General features: G+C 52.3%; 1 protein-coding gene across 1 annotated transcript in view; it reads right to left on the reverse strand.

The window, feature by feature from the left end:
- Positions 1-10,275: 10,275 nt before the first annotated feature.
- Positions 10,276-27,963, reverse strand: part of SLC16A2 (solute carrier family 16 member 2) — a 36,250-nt gene continuing 18,562 nt past the window's right edge. Inside the window, exons 2-6 of the mRNA XM_032123640.1 lie at positions 19,212-19,356; positions 14,947-15,409; positions 14,409-14,552; positions 13,694-13,922; positions 10,276-12,455 (exon numbers count right to left, since the gene is read on the reverse strand). Of these exons, the coding sequence (XP_031979531.1) occupies positions 12,235-12,455; positions 13,694-13,922; positions 14,409-14,552; positions 14,947-15,409; positions 19,212-19,356 (1,202 nt within the window). The 3' untranslated portion in view covers positions 10,276-12,234. The remainder of the gene's footprint in view (positions 12,456-13,693; positions 13,923-14,408; positions 14,553-14,946; positions 15,410-19,211; positions 19,357-27,963) is intronic.

Below are 27,963 nucleotides of genomic sequence, written 5' to 3' on the forward strand. Positions count from 1 at the left end.
GGCTGGGCAGATAGGAGGGAGCTGGAATGGTACAGAATTAACTTCTCGGAAGAATTTATTTAATTTATTGCATTAGGACATAAAACTGAAGCAATAAATCATGCTGTGTCCCAGACTTTGTAAATCTGGCAGTGGATAATGTAGGATACAAAAGCAGAATCTCCAAGGTGTCTTCCAAGGAACAGCTGTGACTCCAGGTGCCCATAGGAACCAGGGCTCCATGCAGGGCTGTCAGGGCTGAACCTCCCTGCAAATCCAGTCAGGATTCCAGGAGAATCTCACATCTGGCTAAAAGCTCCATCCTAAAATTAGCAGCTGAGGTATGTGCAAACACTTGAGTGGGAAGGAAGTTTTTTAGGGTGTGGGGAGCTGTATTTATTATCTGTGCTTCCCTCACCTCAATCCTGTTCCTTGGGTGGGAAGTGGGAGCTGCTCGCTGAGAGGAGGGTGATGGCATCGGTACAAGAGGAGGGACAGGAAGGGGTTGTGTCCCTGAAGAGACGTTCTGGGTGCCAGGGCAGGGGCTCTGTGTCACAGCTCCTCAGCACTGCCACTGATGCTCCTCTCCAGCAAGGAGGGGTTGTGGGCTGCTCCAGGGATGTGTGGGGTCAGGATTCTGCTCCAGCTTCACTCTCCACAGGGAGAGCTCTTGGAGAAAGGGTTTTTTTCCCCATTCCCACATGCTTCTTGCTCTTCGAGTGTTCAGTTCAGTCTGAAACTGGGTGTTTAACACAGGTGTTAGCTTTGATTTCAGTGTCTTTATTCATGAAGTGACTCCCACACTTTGTGTATCAGGAGCTCTTTGCCTGGTCTCTGTCTCCAGCCCCTCATCTCCCTGTAGGAATTCAGTTTGGGTAACCCTGGATTTGTTCCTCAAAAACTCCTGATCAACCCCCAAATTGCTTGAAGAGCCCAAGCCAGCCTTGGCACTCGTGTGTGGCTGACTTCATCCCTCTGTTTATTTTCTTTAATACATTTGAGGTCTTTGTCCTGACCTGTAAAACTTTATATAACCTTGTTCCTCCCTCCTGGAGCTTAAACTCTGTAACCTTTTACTCTGTCTTACTCCTCCCTTCAGGATATATTTCCATGGCATATCCAGACCTTCTCAGGGGAGTGTGTTTGGCCGCTTTGCTGGTCCTGCTGCTGGCTGGGAGGAGAAAGGTTGTGTTTGGTGACCTTGTGCATCCCAGAGCAATGGGGGGGGGGGCAGGAATAGCCATCTTTTTGGGGGCCCCTCCCCTTTTTTGACCACTGAGGAGTGGGATGAAGTGTTTGGAAAGAGAGGGGTGGGGAGAGCAGCACAGGCTGGCTGCTCCACCTTGCTCTCCCCAGCTGTTTCAAGTGTGATTGAACCTGTTCTGGGACTTTTAACATAATAAATCTAAACTCAGCTGTGCTGTGGCTCCCTAAACTCTTAAAATAAATGTATATAGGGAAAACTAACCCCACTTTTTAGCCTTAGACTGGCGGGGCATTGTCTGTGACACTAATGAGATGCTGCTGCCACATGCTCCAACTGTTCCCCTGAATAAATCCCCTGCTAAGCCAAGCATGTGAAAATCCAGGCGTCAGGTCCCCTCAACAATGATTACTTCATCCAACAGGAGTCATCCCACATTTGCTGAGGGTTCCTTGAGCTCTGGCACGCTGTGCCAGCAGGGTCCTGGGATTTCAAGGAAAAGGGTTGCCAGGTGGTACCCTCGTGCTGGTGTTGGGGATGCTGGGCTGCAGCACGCTCCCTGTGGCTCTGGCAGAGCCGGGAGAGGAGCCAGCCAGGCTCCTGGTGTCCAGCAGGGATGTGTTTACACTGGTTTAACTTCTCAGGATGCATTTGCAGAATGTGATTTCTCCAGGTTGAAAGTTTGAGGCCAGTGGATTTTAGCTCTGGAGCAGCAGCTTTGCTCGTTGTTTCCTGCAGAAAATGCCATGAAAGACAAAGTGCCTGGTTTGGTTTCTTGGCTTTAATACCTGCTCTAATCTTTCCTTTCACAGCAGTGGAACAGCCCTGGCACTGCCCCAGACCCACACCCCAGGGTTTGCCCTGTGTCTGCAGAGCCAGACCTTGGCTGGCCAGTGGGTTTGAAGGTACCAGAGGGTTTATAGGGGTAACAACTCGAAATGACTTCATTTCAGGAGCCTATAAGGTTCCTCTCCAGAGCAGGATTTATGGAGTGGAGGTGGGACCAGTGCATGCCTGTCCTGAGCATCATTCACTGCTCACCATGCAAGTGAAGGGCTGGAAAAGATGCTATGGAAGAAATAGGTTAATCTCTCTGGGTACTGCTAAACTAAACTAAATAAATCCTAAATAAACTTGGAAATGACTCAGCCTTTGCTGCTGGCACCTTTGGGATGGTTGTGTGTTAATTTGTAAAGATGCATCTAAATAAATTGAAATATTTATGGGAAGGAAGAGGCTGGAAATGCCCTGAGAGCCACTCGCTGCCAGCTGGCGTCCGGCAGTGCTGGTTGTCCATCTTCCCTGCACGTGTGACATGGCCAGGAGGGAAAGGTGGGGGTGGAGAATGATGGAAAGGGGTGAGGGACAGAAGATGGGAAGGCAAAGAGGAGGGGAATTAAACCGAAGGAAGACTGAAGGGTAAAATAAAAAGGCTTTTGAACTGTGCTCGTCTGAGTGGGACTAAAACATCAACACAGTAATGTGTTGATGGAAGAGAACGGGTGGGAGCAAACCCACGGAGATGCCGATGGTTGTGAGGACGCAGAGCAGGTCCAGGAGAGACTCGGAGGCACCGTCTGTGTCCGAGCAGGAGGGGCCGAGCAGGAGGGGCCGAGCAGGAGGGGCCGAGCAGGAGGGCGCCAGGCGCTGCTGGGGCGATGCAGAGTCGGCCACGTACACCGGGGCCGGGGCGGGCTGAGCGATGCTCCAGATGAGACGAGAACAGATTTAGAAGCACCGAATCCCGATGCCGGGCGGAAGAGGTGCGTGCCAGAACAATCGCTGGGGCCCGGGAGGGGCTGTTCGCACAACCCTGCCCAAAATCCCCCCACGCTCCTCGCCTTTCCCGGGCGGGCTGCAGGTGATGGGGAGCTCAGCGCGGCTCCTGTGCCAGAAGAGGACACACGGCTAAAGGCAGCACAGCCCCGAGCCTCGGCAGGGACAGCGCTCCACTCCAAAGGCAGTCCGAGCTCCTCGCATCCCAAGGGATTTCTGCTCCCGCTCCGGGACGATCTGGGGCTGCCCCCAGCCCAGGGCTACTGATGCTTTGGGGTGTCTCTCCTCGCTCTCATTCCCCCCTCCTTTTCCCCTCCCCTGTGCCGTGTTTGCCTTAGATCTCAGCCTGTATCTCCTTTTCCTGCCTGGCTTTGCCCCGCTGCCGGGACGAAGCGGTTTTTCCCTGGCATTTAAAAAGCCCCCAGTCCCAAGGCGAAGGAAAGCGGCGCATCCCGAGCTCAGCGCAGCGCTCTCCGTGCGCTCTCCTCCCCCTCGGGCGATGCTTTCGGGGGCCGGGTACCCCCGTCCCGGCCTAGAGGGACCCCGACACCCCCAGCCCATCCACCCTGCCGAGCCTGGGTGCGGCTGGAACAGCCCCGGGAAAAGATCTTTCCCAAATTATTGCTTTAAATAACGACAGCGAGGCAACGGCTCTAGGGAAGATTTGCATTTCAACGCGGAGATGATTAAAAAGAAAATCTCCTGCCACTCCTCAGTGCATCCTTCAAGTCCTTCAAAGGCGCTTGCAAATGGGGGTTTTGTTGCCTTTTTTTTTTTTTTCCCCCCTCAAGGATTATAATATTTAAGTCCTGCAAAAAGAAAACAGATGGAGAAGAAGACAATGAAAGAAAACAAGGCCAGCCCAGAGGCCGCGGGGAGAGGAGCGGAGTGGCCGGGCACAGCAGTGCCCAGCTCGTGTACACACTGCACATCTGTAGACAGACATATTTGTGCGTGTATATATATGTAAATTAAAAAAAAATCAATAGATAAATGCCGTTTGCACATATTGGTCTAAATTATATGTCATTTAAAACGATTCAATTAATACAAACCATTGGCATGTGGCTCATATTTGATATATAAAACAGACTTGTCATGATATATATTTCATATTATAAAACACACATGCGTTCTGTAGCACAAATATCAGCTATTATACCTAATTAACTTGGTTTAATCCATGATATTTCAATTTAAATGTACGAATAGATATCTAAATGCTGAACCACTGTGTTATAGTAGTGAAAACATCCTTTTAATGTGTTGTGGTTTGGTTCGTTTTTTTCTCACTCCTTTTGTGGAAAAATCCAGAGTTTTGTCCGATGTAAAATGCTTTTTGCCCCATTTTTTCCATGAATTGGGGCCAGATCCAGCAGCCTGGCAGAGCAGGAGGAGGTGGCTGGTGCTCCATGCCCTGTGCTCAGCCAAGCTGAGAGGGGATTTCCAGCGGGCCCGTGCACAAACACACCTTTGGAGACACACACACAAATATATTTATATATATAAATACACATGTGTACGTATGTATATATTTATTTATTTATATGGAATTTGTGGGGATGGACTGTGATGAGCTGCTGCTCCTGGGGGTGCTGGGGAAGCAGGGCAGGGTGTCCCCTCCATCACCTCTCGGGGTGTCCCCACGGATGCACAGCCCACTTTTACCCCACACCCCAGCACCCTCCCAATTCCCCCCCAACTTTCCAGCCATCCCAAGAAGACATTTTGGTATCAAGCTAAAGTTGCCATTTTTTTTGCTGCCTGTGAGTGAAGGGCTGTGCTTCCCTCTCCTTGCTCTGTCCCTGCATGCACAGCACGGAGTCCTCTGGAGGAGCTCACTGCTGCACTCTCATTCCCTTTGAATCTCTGTTTACCATCTCTTATCTCCTGATGGGGTTTTTTTTTAAACACTATTTGCAGTAAATACCCCCAACTTGAAAAAGGGTTGAGGTGCACATTAAAAAAAAAAAAAAGCCCAAGTTATATCAAATTAATGCACGTGTCAGCTTTCATCTAAAGGCAATTAAAGCACCTCACATAAACAAATCATTAATAGAAAACCCTGGATAAAAGCTGTGTTTCAGTGTCTCACGGCCTCTGTAACCTCGCTCATGAACTACCATCCCTGATCTTTCCCAACTCTCCCATAACTGCTCTTATTGACAAGAAAAGATGAATTCTCCTGTGACCAGGAGGTACCTGGAAGGCCTCGTCGTACCCCTCAACCACTGCCAAATCGAAGAAATAATAGTAATGCTGCCTAAAACCAGCCCTGGTGCTGTGGCTGTGGGAGAGCCCCCACGGGATGAAGATGCTGCAGTCCCTGAAGGTGCTGGGTGGGTAAAATCCAGACCCAAAGCTGCCCCCAGGGGAGTGGAAAACATCCAGGAAGCTCATCCTGAGCACTGACACCCCTCTGGGCACCCAGATGCTCTCATGGGTGGATTTTTAAATCATTTTTGCTTCTGAATGCCTCAGTGGGACAAGGACCATCCACTTCCAGCTGTCACCCTTCACCAGCTCGTGGGAACATCTTCCCTGATAGCTTTCAGGACCTTGGAACATCCTTTCCTCAAGGTGCATCAAACACTTAATAAAAATAATTCCCAGGATAAACCCTTGCCTGTCCAGCCCCTCTGGAGAGTTGGCAGCATCTGGGAAAGCTGCTGAGAGCCAGTGCCCACGACCAGCCATAAGGAGACACCTGGCAAAACACAAGGCACAGATGCCTTTTCTTTTTTAACTGGTTTATTCTACACAAATCTTTTTAACAACATTCATAAAACATTAATTACAAAAATGTGCTAATATGGGGTAGGTTTCTTTCTTTTTTTCTTTTTTTTTTTATTCCAACAGTCAGAAATTCACATTTTGAAAGGATAGGCATACTTTTAAGAGACACGTTCACTTTACTTCCAGATACAAAATTTTGAGGGGTTATAAATCACTTACAAGGGGCAGATGGCAAAAAAAAAAAGAAAAAAAGGAATAATTTTAAGCTTCAGAATCTGATTTCAGCATTGAATTGAGCAGCTGCATTTGGACCACTGGCTCTGCTGCTCTGCCCAGGATGCCCAGCAGGCCTGGGCACCTCCCAGGTTCAATCTGGGAGCCACACACAGCTCCTGCTGAGCCAGAGCCTGGAGCACAGAGGAAAAAAAATGGGATTTTCAAAGCTACCAACAGTGCTGCAGCTTTTTATTGAGTCTTTCTAGTGGGTACAGACATGGAGAGGGTGCAATCCACCCCCAAAATCCACGGGCAGGCTGTTTTCCATCAACAGCAGAGCAAATGGCAGCTGTGGCAGGCCATGGCACTGGAATCTGCTGAGCAGTGTGATGGCAGCAAGCTTGGAGGTCCTGCTTCAAAAACAATTACCCAAAACGGCCAAAATTCAAGCCTCTGCCCCGGTGCTCTTATGTGGAGCCAGCTCCAAAATCCACCCATCTGAAAGCAAATATTTGGCTTCATCCTGCTGGATTTCAGGGCAGGCGAGGGGGAGCGGGGTAATTTCCTAATTGCCCTCAGCCTCCCCAGAAAAATCCTGCCTCTGGCTCTAACGGGTTCACATGGCTGAAACAGGATATGCTGGGAAAGTTCAGGCCTGGGGAAGTCGAGCTCTTTCCCGAAAGGATTGGGTTGAACGCGCTCAGCAGCCAAATCCCAACCGGGTTCAGGCAATTTGGCCATCGCCCACCGGAAGGGGAGCATCACCTCGGTGCTGAAACCTGCTCCAGTAAACAGCTCATCTTACACACCACGCTTCAAAGTGTACAAAAAGGACAAAAAAAGAGCTGAATTCCTTGGTAAAACAGAGCCTAAATCTTGTCTCTAATGCCACGGGAGGGCCTGCGCTTGCTGGGCTGGGCGGAGGAGGGTGCAGGGTACGCCTTGGGGAATAGGGTACAAAAAGAGGAGAAACTTTGGAGGTACAAATCCTCCCCCAAAGCCATGCTTTGCAGAGAACAGGAGGGGGTTTCTTGTGTCTTTCCTCTCTGCTGGGAAGGCGGATCCCAGCCCTGCACCTGCAGGGTTTCGCCACCGCGGTGCGTGGGAAGAGGGGACGCGGGGACACTCGCGGTGTCTGGCCTTGAGAGGGGAGCACCGAGGGCACGGCAAAATATTTGCAGAAATAAAGCTACAAAGACCCCCCGGCAGGGGCTGTGCAGGTGGTCCCACCAAAGCCCAGCGATAAGCTCCCTGTCACCAGGGCTAAAGTCCGTGCAGTGGCCGTGCCAGGCAGATAAAGGACCTGGAGCACAGGGTCACCCCTGCGACACCCCCAGGGCTCCAAAGCCCTCTCAGAGCTCTATCCACCCGTGTTTGCTTTCCTGCCAAGGGCTCTCCAAAAGAAGGGGTACAGCTTTATGTTGGTTTGTTACTTGCCCACGGAGCCCCTCTCTGTGCCAGTTCCACGCCTGGCGTTACTCAGAGCACCCTGGAGGAGGATTTAAGGAGCACTTGTCAATCACGTCATCGTCCCCAAAAGTTACAAGGGTGGCTTGTAAGCACCCAAAAGAGCTGCTCAAGTCCATGGCATAAAGGTGGAGGCAGGGGGCTGCTCTGCTTGCCTTGGCTTTCAAAGTCATTCCAATTTTCTGCTTCCAGCTGGAAAGGGAGAAGCAGACTCTGCCAGCGTGGAAATAACTAAATAAAGTTAGGTGCCCCCAAACAAAACTCTGGGGTGCAGGAGCACACAAAAGCCGGGAATGGTTTGCAGTGAAGGATGGAGGGACAGCAAAGGTCTCAGCTGGATCTGTCCCCCTGCATGCAGAGGATTTGATCCAAGTTCACCTTTACTCAGGTGAGGATTATATGGCCACTTACAGAGGCAAGTGTCAGCCAGGGTTCAAACCCAGAGCAGGTGAGATCCTCAGCTCCAAATCAGGCTGTCCAGAGCAAATTGCTCTTGGCACCCACGTACCAAAGAGACCCTCTGCTGCCATGCAGAACATTCCCATGGCACTGCCAGGCAAGGGCAGCAATGTCCTTGCCCAGCCGCTGACCACCTCCCTGCTGGCTCCTCCAGGCAGCTCAGCCCAGGGCGTGATGAGGCTCCTCCTCAAGTGGCAGCCCCAAAGCACCACCATGGTGGGAGGCAGAGCCAAAACCTCCTGAAATTGGGGGTCCCCAAACCCCACGGTACCACAGCAGATCTGAAAAAGCCCTCAGACTTGGCTGGCAATTAGGATGTGGCCTTCCCACAGCTCCCACAGCAGGGAAATGTTAGGAAACCTCAACCCCAGCCGGAGAGAGGCCAGAATTTGTTAAATTTAAGCTCTGTGACTTCCAAACTTGTGTTTGCCTGGCTGCAGGACCTCAGGGCAGGGCAAGCTGCAGTGAAGCAGCTCCTGCATATTGTTTCAGAACTGAAAAAAAGCTCTAAGCCATGAATCATGGCACTTCCCAGGCAGCTCCCGAAGCCCTGCTACCCTTCCCATCACAAATACAACCATCCCTCCAGCCCTTCCAGCTTGGCTGTCCCGCTCCATCTCTCAGCCAGAGTGAGAGGAGTTAAATCCGATGCCTCACTCTGCAGTAGAATAAAAAACAAAAAAAAACAAAAGAAAAAAAAAAGAAAAGACAAAAAAAAAAGAAGAAAAGACAACAAGTTGGTTTTGAACACCCTCAAGGTAAAGATTTAAGAGGCAGCCCCAGCCCAGCCCCGAGCAGGCGCTGCTGGGACACGTCCTGGGCTCACTGCACACTTACATAAGGCTCTGCAGCTCTGCAAACACCCCGGCCACAGGGTGAAGTGGGGCCCTCCCCACTCCCTTCCACCCTTTTCCCACCCAAGGGGCTCAACCCACCTCCCTCCCCTTGCTGGCTCCCAAAGCTGGCCGAGTCTGGAGTGCTGGGCTCCCCCTTCCCTTCCCAGAGCAAGGGAGAGGGGCAGGAATCACAGCCTGGCACTCGCAGGGGAGGGAGAAGGTTGGGTTTTTAATTAGAAAGCTGAGTAAAAGGCAGCCCCAAGGAGGATGGGGATGTGCTGGGCTAGGACAAGATGGTCCTGATGGAACAGGAGGGGCTTTGGGATGAAGCTTTTTGCAACAGGTAGGGACCCATTTGGCATCACACCGCCAGACCACCACAGGCTAAACGGATTTTCAGAGAGCAGTGCAACTCCTCCCTGTTCACAGATGCTCCAATCACACAATCCCACCTCTCACACGCCACCAGTCCGCAGAAATTCTTGCAAACTGCCTGGTATTCAAAAGGGCCAAATGAGAGCTGCAGCAGCAGCAGCAGCAATCTGACAAACAAGCCCCAAATACTCCCTGTATGTTGACACTGCTCCAACCTTTGCCCTCCCCATTCCCACCTGTGTTTGCTGATGAGGAGACCTCTCATTGCTGTTGGCCAAAGCTGCCTTCCCCGCTGCAGAATTTGCCCTTGTGTCCACCAAGGGCAGGATTTGGACCAGACAAACACACCGAGTGTGGTTTTGGGAGGCTGGTACCACACTTGGGTCTGGGATAGGATGAGGAGTGGCTTCCTCTGACCAAACTGGGGTGGTCAAGGAAGCACCTCATCTCTCCAAATCTCCTAGAGGGTCAATAATAAAAGCCATGAGGGATGATCAAAATTTAGGGGGGACAGATGTGGGTAGCAGCACCCCTCCTGGGCAGAGCTCCTGGCTGACACAGCTGCTCTGATGTGCAGTGCTAAGCACCCCTTGCAATGAATGCAGGCTTCTCCCAGGGCAAGGACCTTTGCAGGCATGTGGAGCAGTTAAAGCAAGAGGAATTCTGTAGAAATTTGGGATTTGAACCATAAATCACCTTATGAGCCGGGGAGGCTTTGCCACACAAAGTCTGGGCGCAGCCATCAGTGGGGCTCTGCCGTGCAGCCGCTCCCTCAGCCCAGATGGGGTTTGGAGACAGCTCTGCTCACCCTCTGCTTGCTCTGAAGAAGCTACTTCTGGAATTTAAATTCCTCATAAGCTCTCCTTTGGGGGCATTAAGGTCCAAAATATGATTTAATGAACTTCATCCAACTCTGATGTGAATTAATGCCCCAAAACTTGCAGAGGGAGTACCAATGAGGAGTTTTTTATTTTCTTCCGCTGTCAGAGGGCTTTGAAGCTGCACCACTGCCAATGGTCCCACCCAAGAAGCATCACATTAACACCCTGCCCTAGGCTAAGTCTGGTAGATCCCAGCTGGAGCCAGGGTTCTGTGGTCCAAGCCCTGCCTCCTCCTGCAGCTTCATCTGCCTCCCGTGGCTCCCAAAACTCAGCGATGGCTCAGCAGAGCCACAGCAGACGATGCTGTAAGGGCCATGAAGGGTAAGAACAGTCATGGAAAAGCGTATCCAAGAAAGAGACAAGCAGACATCTCATTTTATATCATAAACAGACACGTCACAACACACCAGGTAATTTTCCAGCTCGTACGGGGACAGAAGGGCCACAAGACCACAAGACCTTACAATGCATCAGCCAACATGGGTTAAAAACAGGGCCAGAGGGACATGCAGGGTCCTGAGCCTATTATATACAAAAATACCACCACTGCCTGTGGGAGGGGGCCTCCACTGAACCCAAATTTCCACAGCAAAGACACATCCTGGTGTTACAAACCCCGACACTTGCCCAGAGACCAAGGGATGGTTCCCATGACACACGTCCCTCCTGGAACATCTCAGTTTTTAAATGGCAGGAGAAAATAATGAATATCTGATGAAGGATGGGTTTGCAGTCAGGATAAATGTGAGTTTTGTTTCTTGCCCTCTCCCAGGAAAAGGTACCCCAGTCCCAGCTGGCTCCTTGTTCACACAGGGACCCACCAGGGCAGGAGAACTTCCCTTCTCACTCATTAGCCACACTCGTTAGCAATCCCTGGAGATGATCATACAATCATGGAATGGTTTGGGTTGGAATGGATCTTAAAGCTTATCTCATTCCAACCCCTTGCTGTGGGCAGGGACACCTTCCACTACCCCAAGTTGCTCCCAGACGTGTCCAGCCTGGCCTGGAACACTTCCAGGGACCCAGAGGTAGCCACAGCTTCTCTGGGCAATTTGAATTTCTACAATTTTCTGTGGGCAGTGACAGATTCCTGCCACTCAGTGTGGTGGGCACCCACTGGCTGCGTGACTTCCTTGCGCTCTCTCCCTCTCCCCCCGGATCAGCACTGACCCTGCACCAGCTCAGTGACAACACACGGGCTACGAGTTAAATGCTACTGGGGCTGTCAAACCCTTTGGAAAATCAGGATTCCCCACCAATGCTGACTCGTGCTTATTGCTGCATAATACACAACTGGGCCCCAAAACGAGCAGTGGCACCCTGTGCCCTGAGCCAGCAGCATCCCCACACCCGTGGGTGCCCCCGTGCCCAGCAGGCAAGCCACCTCCCAGCACAGAGCTGCTCCATGACACAGGGGCTCTGTCCCAACCCTGTGTGCCTCAAAGCCACCAAAATGCTCATCTTGGTGGTGATCCCATGGATTTGGCCCCACAGAGCCAGGCACTGTGGGCTGTGCCAGGAGCTGCCCCTCTGTTTTGCAGCTCAAAAGCCCAATCATTAATTGCTGGGTGAGGAAACGGAGGTGGAAAGTGGCCAAGGGACCTGCTGGTCTCATCCATGCATTTTTTAAGGCATATTTTGCAGGAAGGGTGTGCTCCTGCGTGACTCCGATGGCTGGAGCCAGCCGAGCTCCCAGTCATCCCAGCTGCAGCTCCCTGGGGGTGTGGGAGAGCAGCGGGAAAGGAGGAAAGAAGAAGATGAAAGCGGGACTCGCTGACATTTATTTGGTTTGTGCATCAGACTAAAGCAGCATTTCCTCCTTCGGATCTCTGGCTCCAAAACAGCCCCAGGTGCTGGACGGGGAGGGGGCTGTCTCACTTGGATGTGACACCCGAGTGACACCGGAGAAGGAGAAGGATGAACAGCTGCAAAGTTCAACAAGTTCCATCCGTGGCCTGCTTGGAAAAGGCATTTATTAGCTGTAAACCTCTGTCGTGACGTATAGAAAACTGGGGAGAGGAGCGGGAGCTCGATCAAGTTTGAATCCTGGTGAGAGTTCTCCTTAGAAAAATGGCTGGGGGGGGGGGGGTGAAACAGGTGGCTTTGAAATCAAAACTGTCCCCCCCCCAAAAAAAAGAGCGTTTCTGCTAGTTAAAAGCCTTTAACTAGAAGAACTTCTTGTGTTTTCTCCTTTACAAACATAGTGCATCTGCAATCACTGGGAATTACGGTCCGTCTAGGGAAGGGCCTTGCTGGGACTGTGGAGAGGCTGCTGGTGTCCCGGGGAGAGCCGGCGGCGGCGTCACATGTGTGCTTCGGAGGCTGGGCAGCCCGGCAGCAGCTCCCCGTTCACCACCGCCTCCGACACCAGCATCTTGTCTTTGCCAGAATCCAGGCGCTGCTTCTTCAGCATCCTCTGATGGACCAGCGGCACCACGGAGAGCACCAGGCCGCCGATGATGGGGGGCACCCCGGCAAAGTAAAAGGCTGCGTCATAATTCTCGAAATAATCATTGAGGTATCCTGGAAGAGAAGAGCGATGGGGGTTAGGGCTGAGTCAGTCTAATGAGCTCGTTAGTCTAATGAGCTGCTTGTTCCCTCCTTCGAGTGCAGCTTGCGTCACCTACCAGATTTGGGGAGATTTGGATTTTTAAAATAATCTTTTTTTTTTCCATTGCATTTCTTGGAGTTTTTATGCCCTGGATTAAAGGATGTGTGCAGCCAACATTGTGTACCAAGGGAGCGGAGAAGGAAAGCCTCAGCCATCCTTCCTGTTTCACCAGAGCAGGACACAGTCGGACACATCCCAGACAATCCCAAACGCAAGCTGAGACGTGTTAAACCCAGCTCTTCTTCCCAGAGGCTTGCCAGCCAGGAGGCAATGGGAAAAGTGGGATGGGGCTGTCCCTCTACTGATTGTCTCCATTTGGAAGCCCTGCCCATATGGATGTTTTATCTCCAGCTGTGAAATACACGCTGCCAGTTACAAACAATAGCCAAGCCCTTAAAACCCAGCAAGGTTCTGCATTTGTCTGGCAAGTTCCAACACAGCCAGGCCTCCTTGGAGAATAGCACATGGCCATTGATCAGCACTGGAAAATCCCTCTGAGTGCCTCCTGCGTGGACACTTCCCTGGGAATTAGGCCAGTGCAAATTCACCCAGCAAGTCCCGCTCAGGGGGTCCTGGGGCAGCACCCTCCCAGTGGGAGGTCTGTGACCCCCATGCTCCTTCCTGAGGGTGTTAAAGTGAACTTTGCTGCCGGAAGCAGAGAGATCGGAGGTGCTTATCCAGCTTTGGCTTAGTGCTGCTGATGCAGAGGTCCTGCTGCTCAGGGGCAGCTCTGGCCAAGCCCTTGCTGTTAAGGACGTTGGGGTTATTGCTGTGCTGGAACACATGCCCAGGTGTTGTGGAGGCTCAGGTGCCTCCATCTCCAACTTCAATTCCATCTAAAAGGACTTTTAGAAAATTAATGTCTGCCAATTTTTAGCTCAGCTTCAAACAGAAATCACTTCACGAGGTCTTGGGTCACTATTCCCCCAATGGTCACCTTTCATCAGCCTGGAGAAAGGGCCTGAGATGCCACAGGACATAGCATGGGGTGATGCCACACCTGCTCTTCAACACCCACATGACCTGATAAGGCAGAAAGCTCAAACCAGCACGTCTGGTCTCACACCAAAACACCACCATGGGTGAAAGCTGCCACCGGCATCTCCCTCCCAACCGCTGGGTCCTGGTCCAGCACTGTGGTGTTACCAACCTGCTATGGGCGTGCCCGCGGTCATGGGCACGGCCATCAGCCCCATGAGGTACCCTATGGCCTGGGACGCCTGCATGGGCCCCACCAGCTCGAAGGCGATGGGGGCCATGATGGTGGTGAAGAAGCCGTCGCAGAGGCCGAGGAAGAGGCAGATGACAATGACGCCCTCGAAGCCTCGGCACTGGGGGATCATCATGCACAGGAGGCCCAACAGCATGAAGGACGCAACCTGGGGAGATAAAAGTGGGCGTGAGAGTGGGGATGGGCAGCAGGCAGAGTCATGGAGATGACACTGAACAGGTCAGTGTCACTGCTCCCTGCTCTGGACCCAGCAAAGCCACCCAGCTGCTGCTCCTGTCTCGGAGAGGCCCTTAAGAATAACCTTTTAAGAAGGGTTAAGAAGGATTAGCTGCTGGATTAGCTGCTAGATTTCAGCAGTTTGTTCTTCAAAAACCACAAGGAGGTGAAAGGGTGTAGGTAGTTTGGGAAGGGTTGCTACTATGGAGTTTGATTGCTGGACACCGATCCCTCAGGTCATGTGTGTAACTCCTCTTACACATTTCTGTAGTAAATTATCTTCCCTCACAGCAGACAGTGGTTGGTAAAGGCTTTGTGACTGACAGTTTTAAGCAGAGTGTGGACACCAATGCAGAGACACCACCCCTGCCCTGCTGTGGTTGGCCAGCACCTCCACGGAGGGCTGGACACACCGTACCTGCAGGTAAATCTTCTTCAGCCCGGGAATGCAGTCGCCAATGCGGCCCGAAACCAAGCGCCCCAGCCCCGACATGGCCCCGAGGCAAACCAGGAGGATCCAGTCCTTTTTGGTTTCCTGAAATCGCTTCTCCACGTATTTGACCTAGGATGCACGGAAGGACACAAGGACATGAAGCCACAGTAAGTCGATCCCTCTCATCTCCCCAAAAGGGACGAGACTTCCTGCAGAGTGGATTTGGGGTGGTTGTGTGACCCTCGTGTCCCCACCACACTGACCTGCACCCTCCACCCACCCCAAACCCAACAGGCCCTTCCTCTCCTGCTACCAGTGCTGGTCCTTAGGAGTGCTGGGAAGTGACCCTGGCCCACCCTGGCACAGAGAGGACACACAAAACCATATCCACCACTATTCCCATTTACAGGATGTGCAGCACTTTCTTGGCTTTGAGGCTTTTGGTGCCTCTGTCCCTACTGCCCATCCCCACCTCCTCACTCCGGGATCTCTCTTCCCTTCCAGTCCCAGCCACGGCCCTTACCAGGTTCATGTAAGGTACGAGGTATCCCAGGACAGCAGTAGCGATCCCAAAGGCCCAAATCCGATAGGTCTTTCTCCGGAAAACCCTCAGGTTGAAATACTTGCGGGTCTGGGCCCAGCACTGCTGCCTCATGCTCCGGCTGCCCAGCTTGTCCTGCCCGTCGTGCTGAGAGTCACAAGAAGGTGGCAGGATGGGCCGGTAGGTCATGGACAAGAAGATCTGGATGAGCATTAAGGCACTGAGTACTTGGAAAGTGTGTGCCAGCCCGATGGCACCCCCAACCATCTTCAGGAAGAAGGGGAGTGGCACAGAGATGAGGCAGCTGCCCCCGGCCACGATGCCGTTGGCCAGACCCAGGCGGCGCTTGAAGTAGTGACCGAGGATGACCAGCGAGGGCTGGAAGGCGAAGGAGCTGCCACAGCCAAAGAGGATCCCATATGTGAAGTAACGGACTTCCAGAGACCTGGTGGGAACAAAACACATGGAAGTGGTGATGTCAGGCAGAGGTGAGGAAGCCTCCTCCCCCGCAGTCCTGCAAAGGCCCGGGTCTCACACACCACAGGTGCTGCACGGACAGTCTGACCTCCAGGAGCTTATTGCCTCACCAAAGCAAGGATAATCCTCACTTTACAGCTGGCACGTAAAATCTTTGGGAAAATGAAGTGTAGCTGGGAAGTGCTTTCTGCAGCCAGGAGAAGGCAGCAGCCAACCTGGCCTCCTTGGGAAGCTGACATTACTTCACTGGTTTTTAAATTACAGCAAACAAGATTTTCTAAGGTAGGGATGGTGGGATATTTTTAGCTAGAAATCCTTTTAATTTTTCCACTGAAAGGACTAATTGAAAACATTCTGCACCCAGCGTTTGGAAGCAGAAGGCACCAACCCTGCTGGTTATTAGGCACGGAGGAAGGAAATGTGGTGTTTCTGCCCAGGCTCCAGGCTGGTTAATTAAGTTCCTCTTCTTTAAGCTCCTCCAGGAGCTTAAATTAGACAGTTAATAGATCTCATTTGTACCTTAACATTGGTGGCTGCACTTGAGGAGGGAGTGAAGTGGCTGCTCTACAGAGCAGAAGGAGAGTCCTGAGAGCCCTTGGAAGGAGCTGCTTCCCAATGGCCAGCCCAATTTTCCCAACAGAAGCAGCTGTCAAAGGAGCCTGGATTTAGGCAGCACAAAAAACCTGTTGTGTTTCTCCCCAGATGAAGGATTTTTTTCTTCATGCCCATGCCATACATGCAGCTGCAGCGGTCTGCCATGGGATACTGCCTGCGAGGGAAGCGTGAGGGAAACCTTTGGGCAGCTCAGGGTGTGCGCTCCCACCCTCAGAGCAATGCTGAGTGCTGCTCCCAAAGCTGGTCAGGAGACAGCAGCCCACATCTACCAGAGCAGCTGGAAGCTGGGAAAACCTTTACAAGCACATCATTCCTTCCATTACACGCTCATCCCTCCAGCCTGCCAAGCAGAAAGCAGAAAACGGTCACCGTGCCCGGCGGCTCCGAGACAAATGACTGTCATGAAAGGCAATTTCCATCCACTCCGGAACAAAACCACATCAGAAGCCCCCTCTGTGGGAGCCAGGCAGGCAGCTGGGCCATGTGGGCCCTGTCCGACCTCCCACGCACCAGCCCTGGCTTGGTCCCAGCAGCCCTGGTGCCGCAGCTAAGCTGACGTGTTGGGTAAGTGGAGACAAACGCCACAGTTCCCATCTGCTCCCCAGTGATGCTCAGACACCCCTGCATGAGCAGGGGCTCCTTCCAGCCATGCTTCTTAGCCAGGATTTCCCAGCCTGCTTACTGGGAATCAGCCAGCTGCTCTCCGGTGGGAAGGGCGGCACCGTCTCCTCGGATTAGGAGGTTGCCAATGGGTAATTGTGTCTCCTGGGACAAGGAGGTCTCCCTCCATCAGCTTCCTCTTGCTTCCAGCTCTCAGTGGGAACAGCCCTGGTTCATCCTTGCTGGCAGAAGTTTGGGGGATTCCTCTGTGCAGGAGAAACTGGGCAGAAATCGCGGAGGGGAAGGAGAAGCAGATGAAAAGGGACCCAGCCCTCCCTACAGAACAGAGGAGGAGGGCTGGGAGGGCATTGGGGGCATATGAAGACAGCCCTGCTGAGCTGGCCATCATCTCCCATTCCTCACACTACACCAACACCTTAAACTGGAGGGAAGCTGAAGCCTTAACTGGGATTTCTCTTTTCTTGAGAGCACACAAGGTCTCCGGTGGCTCGAGCTGGTTACAAGTGCAGGAGACACCTCCGAGCAAGGCAGTAGAGAGGAAAAGCCTCTCCTTGACGCCATCCAGCCTTCCCCAGAGCTTCACTTTTCAGCATATTTGGTTTCTTTAGTGGTTTTCATAGAAAATTCCCAATATTTTGAGACAAGAGGCACTGAGCTGGGTGCAGGGGTCTTGCCACACAGTCTTGGTGGCTCAGAGGGTTTTTGGAGCAGCTCAGTGCAGTGTTGGGAACTGCTGCTCCTCCATTTGGACAAAACAAACCCATTCCAGAGAAACCAGGAGACAGAGCGGGGATGATGATCCACCTCTGCCTGGGCCCACCAAAGCCAGGCTTTGGTGTCCCTTTGCACCCGTGCTTGTAGCACGGGGGGATGATCTCCAGCTGCGGTGGAGGGACTTGGCGAGAGGGACCAAAAAAAGCTTCTCTGTTGTTCTGGGAGAGCAGGAGCCACAAGCCCCGAATTTCAGGAGCAGCCTTCACCATCCGGATGGAGCGCTGCCAAATCCCACAGCCTCCCTGCTCTTCCTCCGGCCCCGCTCGGCTCTGCCATCGCAGCTTCCCTCGCTGCGGTCCAGCTGCAAAGGGGCTCCTTTCTCCCTTGAAAGGCAGCCAAAGGAATGTGGTCCGAGAGCGAGGGGCAGGAAATGGGGATTTCTGTAGCTCTCCTGGAAATGGTATTTCTCTCTGCCTGTACTGTTTGATTTTTTTTTTGAAGCCCAACACAACAAGCCCCTGGCAGCGGTGTAGTCCCACGAGCCCTTTTTTTTTTGCACAAATATTTTACAACAGAGCAGGGGGAAAAAGTCCAAGCTCTGTTGATTAGAAGGAAAGCAGGATTCCATGGGAAGCTCCTGTGATCTGCATACCAGGCCACAGCTTCCCTCAGGACCCACTGCACCTCTTATTGTTACCTTTGGAAACACAAAGGGTGGCACCTGAGGAGGAAGTTGCAGGCAGTAGTTCCTTCCATGCCACAGCCCAAGATGGTTTTAGCATCCCAAAAATCCCATCTGCAATTGGCCACAGTCCTGGAGGCTTTGCCTGAGGAGCAGAACTGATCCCCACTCCCAGCATAATGGGGGGATCCCACAGAGGAGGGCTTGGGCATCCAGGGAAAAAGGGCTGGGATGAGCACAAGGGTCTCACTGACCAGGAGGAGCGCAAGCAAGTCGCCCTCTGGAAAACTGGTGTGTATTTGCTTTAGAAACCCACTCCTTGAAGCATTTTAATTAAAACAATATTGATTTTAACTGAAATCCAACCCAAAGCAATGTTTTTATTCAGAAAAAGTGGGGCAAATGCTGCTTTGGAGGTGTCTCCGTAGAGCCTCTGAGACTGTGTTCAATAAGCGTCACATAAATTACCCCAGACGTGACCTCTTTTTGCTCCCTCAAAGATGCCAACCCCGATTTCTGGGCTGGAAAGACACACAAGGTACACCTGCCATCCAAATGCACATTGGCCAGCGCCTGCCAGCAGAAATTCATGGCATGGGGTCAGGCATGGAAAACAAGGAGCAGCAGTGGCCCTGTGCTGCCGCAAACACACGAGCCAGGGCAGGAACACCACAAACTGCTCCAAACCCTGTCTGCCTTCCCCTCCCTGTCTGCCCTGCACAGAAACTCCCTCTTAGGCGTACTCTACCAAATATTATTTTAAGCATTAATTTACTTTCAGCACCAAATGTGAAAACGGTTGCAAAGGAGAACATTTTTCTCTGTGAGTGCCTCTCTGGAGCTGCCTGTGAGAGGCAAACCAACCTCTCCTGCTGTTTTACAGATCAAATGAGGGACCTAAGTGCTGAAATCCCAGAAAATACAGTCCCTTGCTTGGGGAAAACCTGCTCTCCTTTAATCTAAGGACACAAGGTTCAGTTTGGAGGGGAACAGGCTGAGCACACGTGGGCTGTAGGGATGCCAGGACACCTCTCGCGTGGATGGGAACCACCTGCTTTGGCCCCAAAGGCAGCAGCAATGTGTTGGCAGGGAACAGGGAAGAAGAGGAGCTCTCCAAGGAGCTGCTCCACAGCCTTACTTGGTGAAGGAGCTGGAGAGAAGCCCGATGAAGGCGATGGCAGCTCCCGTGGCCGCTGTGGTCCTGCAGCCAATCCGGTCGGTGAAGATGCTGACGATGGGAGAGCAGAAAAAAATCATTCCCATGGCCAGGGAGCCGACCCATGCTGGGGAGAGAGAGGAGAAAGGTGATGGTCAGGGTGGGACATCACACAGGGGCAGTGGGGAGTCAGCCAGGGACCAAGTGCAGTTTTGAAGGTGCCTTGGCAGAGAGGCAGCCCCATCACACCATTAATTAACAGTGTTAAGTGCTGTTAATTAACAGCACCGCTCACAAATGACACAGAGCCCACTTGTGCTGCCCGGTGGCACCACAGACGGGGCACAGTGAGGGAGCATGGACAGGTTTTCCTTGTCTTCCTCTCTGCTGGGTTTGTGTGTCCCAGGGAAGGCACCGAGTTTCAATGCTTTTTCCAAACAACCTTTGCTGCACATGGGAAGATGCCCCACTGATGCCACTTCCACCAGGAATCCCCCCAGCTAAAAGCCCCCTGAGCTCCTCCAAGCCCTTTGCTCCCCAGCTTTGGCTAGGAAGAGTTTCCTATCCTGCGTTACAGCCCTGCATTCCCACACTCACCCAACCGCTCCCTCGCTCCCCACAGGCAGCACTCCTCACCTTCCCCTCTCCCCACGTTCAGTGAGGATTCCTGGTTGCAGCTGAGCTGATGGAAACACGTTTATCCCAGGTTAAATTCCACCCCTGGCCCTGCCGGGCAAAGCCCAAGTGGCACCATCGTGCCCTGTCTCCTTTGCAGCCCACTCTGGAGAAAAACACTGTCTGTCTGTCTGACTTCCTTTCCAGAAACTTTAATTGTTCACAGATTTTTTTCAGCCCATCATAGAATCGTTAAGGTTAGAAAAGCCTTTTAAGATCCTCAAGTCCAACCATTGCCCCAGCACTGCCAAGCCCAGCACCAACCCACGTTCCCAAGGGCCACATCCACACTGCTTTTCATTCCCTCCAGCGACAACGATTCCATCACTGCCCTGAGCAGCCTGTGCCAGTGCTTGAACACCCTTTCAGAGAAGAAATTTTTCCTAATATCCAACCCAAACCTCTCGTGGCACAACTTGAGGCCATTTCCTCTTGTCCACAGTCTTCTCCTCCCTGCCCTCCACCTTCTCCTTTTAATTGTTTATGCGACTATTTTGGGGAGGAAAGGCAGGATTTCAAGAAAAGCAATGTGGTAAGGAAAAGAATTTCAATTCTAGCAGCTCTGAGGAGAAGCAAGAGGTCCCCTAGGTGGTGTGTGGGGCAGAGCAAGATGGACAGAGGGACAAGGGGCACCAAAGTGGGGGGACCTTCTGGAGCATCTCCAAGCTCCAGCTACTGGCTCTGGGCTGCTGAGCACAGCCCCGGGACATGTGGTCCTTTTAACTTTTCTTACATCTTTCAGGGTTGGGGTTTTTTTTTGCACCCAAGCCAAGGGCTCTGCAAACCTTTTCAGCACAGCCCTGCACAAAAACACCCTCATGGTCCTTCCAGAGCCGTGAGATCTTCAAAAAATAGCCAGGTCCCTATTAAAAGCGAATCCCAGCTATAGAACAGCCTCTCCAACCTCTGCCTTTCACAAAAGGACCACACAAAGAAGCTCTCCCGAGGCTGGGAAGAGCTGACCCTTCCAAATTAATTATAAGTTCACAAGGACCCAATTTACTTCAAAATCTTCCTTAATAAATGCAGAGTGGGGCAATAAAATGAAAAGCAAGGGCTGCGCGGGAACCTCGTGGGACTGGCTGGGCTCTCGTCTCAACTCCAGGCAAAAAGACGAGAGAGGGGAAGGGAGAGGGAGAGGACCCCCCTCTCCAGCTGATTTTCTTGGTTATAAACACAAGGCACAGTGTAACGAAAGTCCCTCTAATAGGATTAGGTGGCACGGATCCAAAGAGCCGTCCAAAACAACTCCGAGAGGGGGTGAGGGGTGGGAGGCACGCCAAGATGGGAAAGGCTCGTTAAATTGGATAATATACTTCCAGAAATGTTCCTTCTACTCCAGCCAAGGCAGTAAAACGTTAGATGGCCCCGTCATGTTTGAAGTTTGTTATTTTTGGAAATTACTTTAAGAAACGCGGAAATAAAAGCATAAAGCGAAGTATTAAATTTAAAGGGCCAGATTCGGATCTTAATAACCCGGGGATTTGCATGCAAATAGGCAGGATCAATCTCTGGCCCCAGAAATGCACACTCACCTGCAGAGATCAAAGCAAACCCGGGGCAGGAGGCTCAGCAACGGGCGCTTAAAAGCTCCTCCAGCTCTGGGTTTGCAAAAAGGAGATATGGCTCAATTAAAATTGGTAAACACACCAAAAAAAAAATGAGTCCTGTGGCAAATTGCTCTACCTTAGAGAAAGGGCTTACCACAAGCAATGAATAAAAATAGGCTTGGGGAAGAACATCCAGTTAAAATTAGTAAGAACAATAGCCTCACTTCCAGAGCGGGGTTTTGTCTTCCCAGCGCTTCCCAGCGAAGCCCCGGGAAGCCGGGAGGGCTGGGCGAGCTCCAGCGCTGGAAGGAAACCTCGGCAAAATCTGGGGGCAGGAGAAAACTGCCTCAGTGCTGCCTCCAATCCCGGTGTGATTCACATCAGAACAGCCCCAGGGAGTGGGGTGCACAATTTCCCCCCCTGTTTCATCCCCTGTGATCTCCGTTCACCTGGGTTGGGGCAAGGATGGAGGGAAGTCGTGGCAGAAAAGCCCAATTTGGGAAACAAATGGAGTTCAGGTGAAGCCTGGATCCAAACCCCCCCTTTTGGGCATAGTCCTTGGATCCACTCCAGGGAAAGAAGGGTTTATTTTGGGCAATCTGCGGTATTGAAGTTTCTCCTGGACTTTGCTGGATGTGAAAGGCAGAGGCAGCCATTCCTCCAGCGGGAACCAGACAGGGCTCAGCACCTTCCCTCCTACAGCTTCTTCAGCGCTGGAGAAGTTACCTCTTGATTTAAAGCCCATGGGAGAAAAAAGGGGGAATTTTTACTTCTGATTTACACCAGGTTTGGATGAGCCTGGCCACACCTCCTACCCTCTGTGGCTGATAAGCTGGGCGAGATATGGAAACACACAGACAAGCCCCCACAGGAAGCACGGAGTCTTATCAAGCAGGTCCTAAAAGAAGCAATGGAGCGAATCCAGCTGAGGATGGGGATGGAAGAAGCTCAAAAGCTGCCAGAATTTCGACAGGGATCGGGTTAAGACTTGATTGTGTTTTAGGGTGCTGTGAGTCCAACCAGCTCCTGGGAGCACCAGCTGAAGGAGCTGGGTTTGGAGGTGGGGTGCCATGGGGCGGCCTGGCTGGTGACAGCCAGGTGACCCTTTCTCCAAGGGATCTCTTGACAGAAACACAAATTGCTTCAGAAACCACATTTTTAGTAATAATATATAATAATTTTTATTTTAATAATAATAATAGTAATAATAATAATAGTAGGCATGAAAGCACTCTGCTTTTGGTGAGGTGAAATGCAAATGACTTCTGATTTGGGGGTTGCTGATACTAGAGGTGACTCAAGGTGTGTTGTCCCTCCCTGATGACCACCTCTCTGCTGGCCCTGCTTGGCACTGAGAGTTACCTCAAGCCCAGACCTGTCCATCCCACCCTGCTCCCACCACAGCCCCTCCTGAAGGGATTGAAGCAGCAGCTGGAGAGCTGGGACCCTCCAGGGCACACGCCCTGCTCCAAGGGGCTGGGGGACAGCACCAGCCCCAGCTGCCACCCCAGCCCAAGCCACCTACAGAGCTGATGGAACCTTCCTGGTGGTCCCAGGGATGTTCTGGATAGGGGAAGAGCCCAGCATGGGGCTGGTGCTGCTTTGCTGGAGCAGAGTTGTTGACCAAGGAGAACATTCCACTGGCAGCTCTCACACCAAGGGGAAAGCTCCAGCTAAAGCTCCACAAATTGCTCCTTCCCACCTTGACCTAACAAAGGCAGCCAAGCTGGTGGCCCGTGGCTGATCCAAAGCAATGTGGCCTTCAACACGGACAGGGAATACAGAGGCTGAAGGTCTCCAAGGGGAGCAGTGATTCAGTGGTGTAGGAGATCACAGAATCAGAGAATCAGAAGGGTTTGGGTCGGAAGGGACCTTAAAGACCACCCAGTTCTACCCCCTGCCATGGGTAGGGACAACTTCCACTGTCCCAGGTTGCTCCAAGCCCCATCCAACCTGGCCTTGGACACTTCAAGGTGTTGGAATAGCATGGCCAGGATGATCCATCCTTCCTGGCACCCTGGGTTCTGGACAGAGTGAAAACTGGCAAGGTGACCCATTTGCCCACCAGCCCAACAGCACCAAGCTGTGCCCACAGTGGAGGAGGGACCAGCAGTGCTTTGTTCACCTTCTTTTCCTCCTGCCAGTGGGTGACAAAGCTCCTGTGGCAGAGGAGGACAGGCCCATGGGTGTTGGGGGGCTCAGCTGCCCTGCAGTGAGGCTGGTGATGCTGAGGGGTCCCTGAGGGCAGTGAGCACCATATCTGTGTGTTCATGGTGGGCAGGGCTCCCAGGGTCAGTCCAGGTGGTCCCACCTGGACACCAGATCAGCTTGCTTTTCAGCCAGACCATCCAACAGGATGAAAAACTCCCCCGTTGCTGGCATCGTCCTAAGCAGAAAAAGGTTTCTGAGAGCAGAGCAAGGTGGGAGCAGGAAGGTGAGAAAGGAAGAAAATCTCACCACTCCTGAGACGCAGATCCAAACCCCGCCGGTATTTAGCTCATTGTTGCAAAAAACATCATTAAAAAAATCCGACTGCGGCACTTGAAGCCAAACCTATTTGTTCCTTTAACACCGAATCCCCAGGGAGAGAGGAGGAAGGGACGTCGCTCTCAGCTGTGCTTCCCCGCTGACCCAAATACCCCGGGCTGGAGGGATCAAGGGCCAGGAGGTGACCTCAGATCCGCCGCTCGAGGAAGTGTCTTCCCTCGCTTCCCGCGGCTTCTCCCGCTCGCGCCGCGCAGCTGGGACAGGGCGGCCGCTGGAGGGGACGGGGACAAGATGCACAGGGTCACCTTCCCCAGGCACCTGGCATTTCTCAGAGGAGAGATGAGGCAGCCAAAGGCAATTCGCCTTCTGCACCTCTCCTACAAGAGATAAATCACTTTTTAACTCATCCCAGGCACAAGGAAGCTCTGCTGCTGTGACAAACCTCATCAAGCACCTTCACAGCCCTCCCCAGCCCTACCTGGCTGCAGTTTTGGGAGGCCAGGCAACCTCGTGGCCCTTCCCAGGCAGAGGCTGTGGGGGAGCAGGCGGCTGTGCCCCCCTCGGCGGGGCTCCCACAGCACATCTGGAGTGAAAACCAAGCAGCTGTTTCATCTCGTGCCCTTGAAGAGCCATTTGCGTCATCCCCCTGGGCTCTCAAAGCGAAGCCTGAACCGCTCCCAGCGGCTCAGCCCCATGTGCTCAACACCCCCCGCAGGCCGAGCCAGTCCCAGGGACGGACGGTCACGGCTTAAATAAAGGCAGATGCAAAAGCCAGAGCTGAGGAGGACACCACGATGCACGGCGGGATGGGAAACTGAGCTGGAGAGCAGCAAAACAGAGCTGAGGAGTTTGAAACTGAAGCTGGGGAACCCCAAATCGAACCTGGGGAGCACGAAGTTGAAGGTGGAGAGCACAAACTGAATCTGGCAAGCATCAAACTGAGGCTGAGGAGAATCAGAATGGCCCAAAATGAAGGTGTGGAGCCCCAAACTGATGCTGAGAAGCCCCAGACCCAAAGCTGTGGAGCCCCAAACTGAAGATGAGGAGCCCCAAACAAAATCTGAGGAATACCAAACTGAACCTGGACACCACCAAATTGAGAGCCAGAAACCAAAGATGGGGAGCACCAAACAGAAGATGAGGAGCCCCCAAACCAAAGTTGTGCAGCCCCAAACTGAACCTGGGAAGCACCAAACTGAGGTTGAGGAGCTGCAAATTGAAGCTGAGGAGCCCCAAACCAAAGCTGTGGGGCACCAAACTGAAGCTGGGGAACACCAAACTGGTTCTGAGGAGCCCCAAACCAAGTCTGGGAAGAACCAAACTAAAGCTGTGGAGCCCCAAACTGAGGAGCCCCAAACTGATGCTGAGGAACCCCAAACCAAGGCTGGGGAGCTCTAAACTGACACTGAGGAACCCCAAACCAAGGCAGGGGAGCACCAAACTGAAGCAGCCAGGCTTCTCTGGATGGGAGCTGGTGGTGGTGGGGCACTGTGGTGGCAGCCACTGTGCATCATGTGCAGCTCAAAGCCAGCTAAACTCATTAATTGTATAGCAAGCCCTGCTTGGTACCATACCCTAAAGCTTCAGAACAAAGTCCTCCTTTATCAGGTTTGGCTGACTTCTCCCCCCCAAACCCCCCCCTCTTTTGAAAACAATTCCACAACAGCCTGAAAATTGGAATAAATAGAATTATTCAGGGGAATTATTCAAGGCCAGGTCTGGCTAAAGACCCTTTCAGTACCCTGTTCACGGTGGTATTAGGACATAGGGCAAGGAAATACGTGAATGTTGTAGAAGTGGACACTCCTGTCATTGTGCCATGATCCCATGGCCATGGATAAGGCAACAGCTTCCCAGTGATCAGACCCAGCAAGTGTCAATCCAGTCTTTGCCCTAGGGCAGCTTTAAACCACTGATTTAAACTGGTTCAGGAGCACAGAGCACTGGAGCAGAGCAGGTGGGGAATGCACTTTGCTTTAAAAACCCCACCACACCTCTCCTGATCGTGTGTCTCTGCGTCCCCTCACTCCCAAGGATGCAGGGGACTTTTAAGAGCCGATGCCCAGGCCACCTCCTGTAACCACTAAGTGACAGATCCCAGCTTATGTGAGAGAAAAGTCCCAAAATGAGCTGCCCTGTGGCCACACTAAGTAGAGATGGAGACAAATCTGTGGTTTTGCTTGGCAAGCAGCAGGCACAGAGTGTTTGCTTGGGGTTCCTGCGCTCAACATCCCGGAGAAACTCAGTCCCAGCCACATTTTGCATCCATTTCATTCCAAACCAATAAAACTCGACCCTGGCTAGAGCAAAATGGCATTAGAGCTGGTTTCTGGGCTGTATCACATCCTCCCCATCCACAGCCTCAGCCTCGGAGGCTCCAGAACTGATCCAGAAATGCAAATTCTTGTGAAATCCATCCAAAAGCAACAAGGCAGCATGTGCTCTGCAGCTGAAACCCACCATGTGCCCAGGCGGGAGTTTTCTTCCCAGCACTCCACTCCACAGGCCAGGAAGGTTTTTCTTCTCCGCGTCGCCTCTGGGTTGCAATTTTTGAGGGATGATTCACCTACCACACACTAAAGTTACCCAACAAACAGGAGCTGCAGCTATAACAGCTCCTCAACACGGGCTGTGTCCCATCCAGACGGTTTTCCGTGACCCACATGCCCAAGGAGGCCGAGGATCTTGCTACTCCAAGCTCTCCCGGTGCTGTGTGAGTCCAAGCGATGTTGGGTAGGTCCATGTTCCCCCATGTTCCATCTCCCTGGGTGAGAGCCCAGGGCTGTCTTGGCGTTCAGCTGCCGCTGGGCAAAACCAGTGCCCTCCCGCAGCTCCTGCCCAAATGAACTGGCAAAGACTCTTTAGCACTGGGGGGAGGGCGGGGAACAAATCCTGGGGAAGAGCATCTCCCCCCTCGACTGCGCTGTCAAACGCCTTGCCAGCCCCTGGCTGCGTTTTCCTCCAGCAATTTTAGGAAAAACAGAAAAGTTCCATTTTAATTGGTGAAAATTCCCTCCTCCCACCCGTGGAGCACCAATCTGTAATTAGCCTTTCATGTAAAACGATGTTTATTCCTGACGGAGTTTATCTTGGCACAAACACGCGCTCTGAAATGTGCACACATTTGAAGACTCAAACCCTGCATTTAATTCTCTATCTGCTTGTTAATCCTCATTGTTCCCAAGCCCCTTTTCAAAACACACCCACAGGGAGAAGAAAGTATTTATATATATATTTATATATATATATGTGTATATATATATATATATATAAATATAAAAACCTCCTTCCAGCATCAGGACACCAGCAGCGAGTGCAGCACCAGCCCAGGGTCCGGCTGCCCCCCGGATCCTGGTGCTCTCCCAAACACACAGTGCCAAGACCTCCTGATTTTGTCCATCTTTCCCTTTCTTTAATACACATTTTTCTCCCCAGCTGCGATGCTCCTCCATGTCCCCCCGAAATACAACTGAAGGATGGGAGTCCTGAAGTGGGAAGATGGGAAAAGCACCGTAGGGAACCCACCAAGAGCCCCCAGCTCCACTTTGAAGAACCTGCCCTCAACAGTGGCAGAATCCAAATTTCATGATTCCTGGGCTTAATGTGGAGTGATTTGGGATTTACACTCTCCCAGAAGTAGCAGCCACATCTCCTAACACAGCAGCTCGAGGCTGGACCAGCAGCCCCCAGGATCTGGGGGACCAAAGCAGATCAGATCCTTCCCCTCTGTCCAGCTCCAGGTGCAGATGACAGCGAGAGAGGGGCGGTCCTGAGTGGCTGCCAGTGGCTGCTCCAGGTCATCCCATTTCCAATAGGGCAATAAACACAATATCCACCTCATAAAATGGAAGGGACAGCAAAGGTTTGGGATCAGGGACAGGGGCAATATCAGGGTTGGGATTAGGGTTTGGGTTAGGGTCTGGATCAGGGTTAGAGTTTGGTTTAGAGTCAAGGTCAAGGGACATCGCTCTCCCAGTCCAACACATCCTGGTGGATTGGGGTTTCTTCCAAGCCCCTCACCC

The sequence above is a fragment of the Corvus moneduloides genome, chromosome 14, assembly GCF_009650955.1.
Source record: "Corvus moneduloides isolate bCorMon1 chromosome 14, bCorMon1.pri, whole genome shotgun sequence".
Lineage (NCBI taxonomy): Eukaryota > Metazoa > Chordata > Aves > Passeriformes > Corvidae > Corvus > Corvus moneduloides.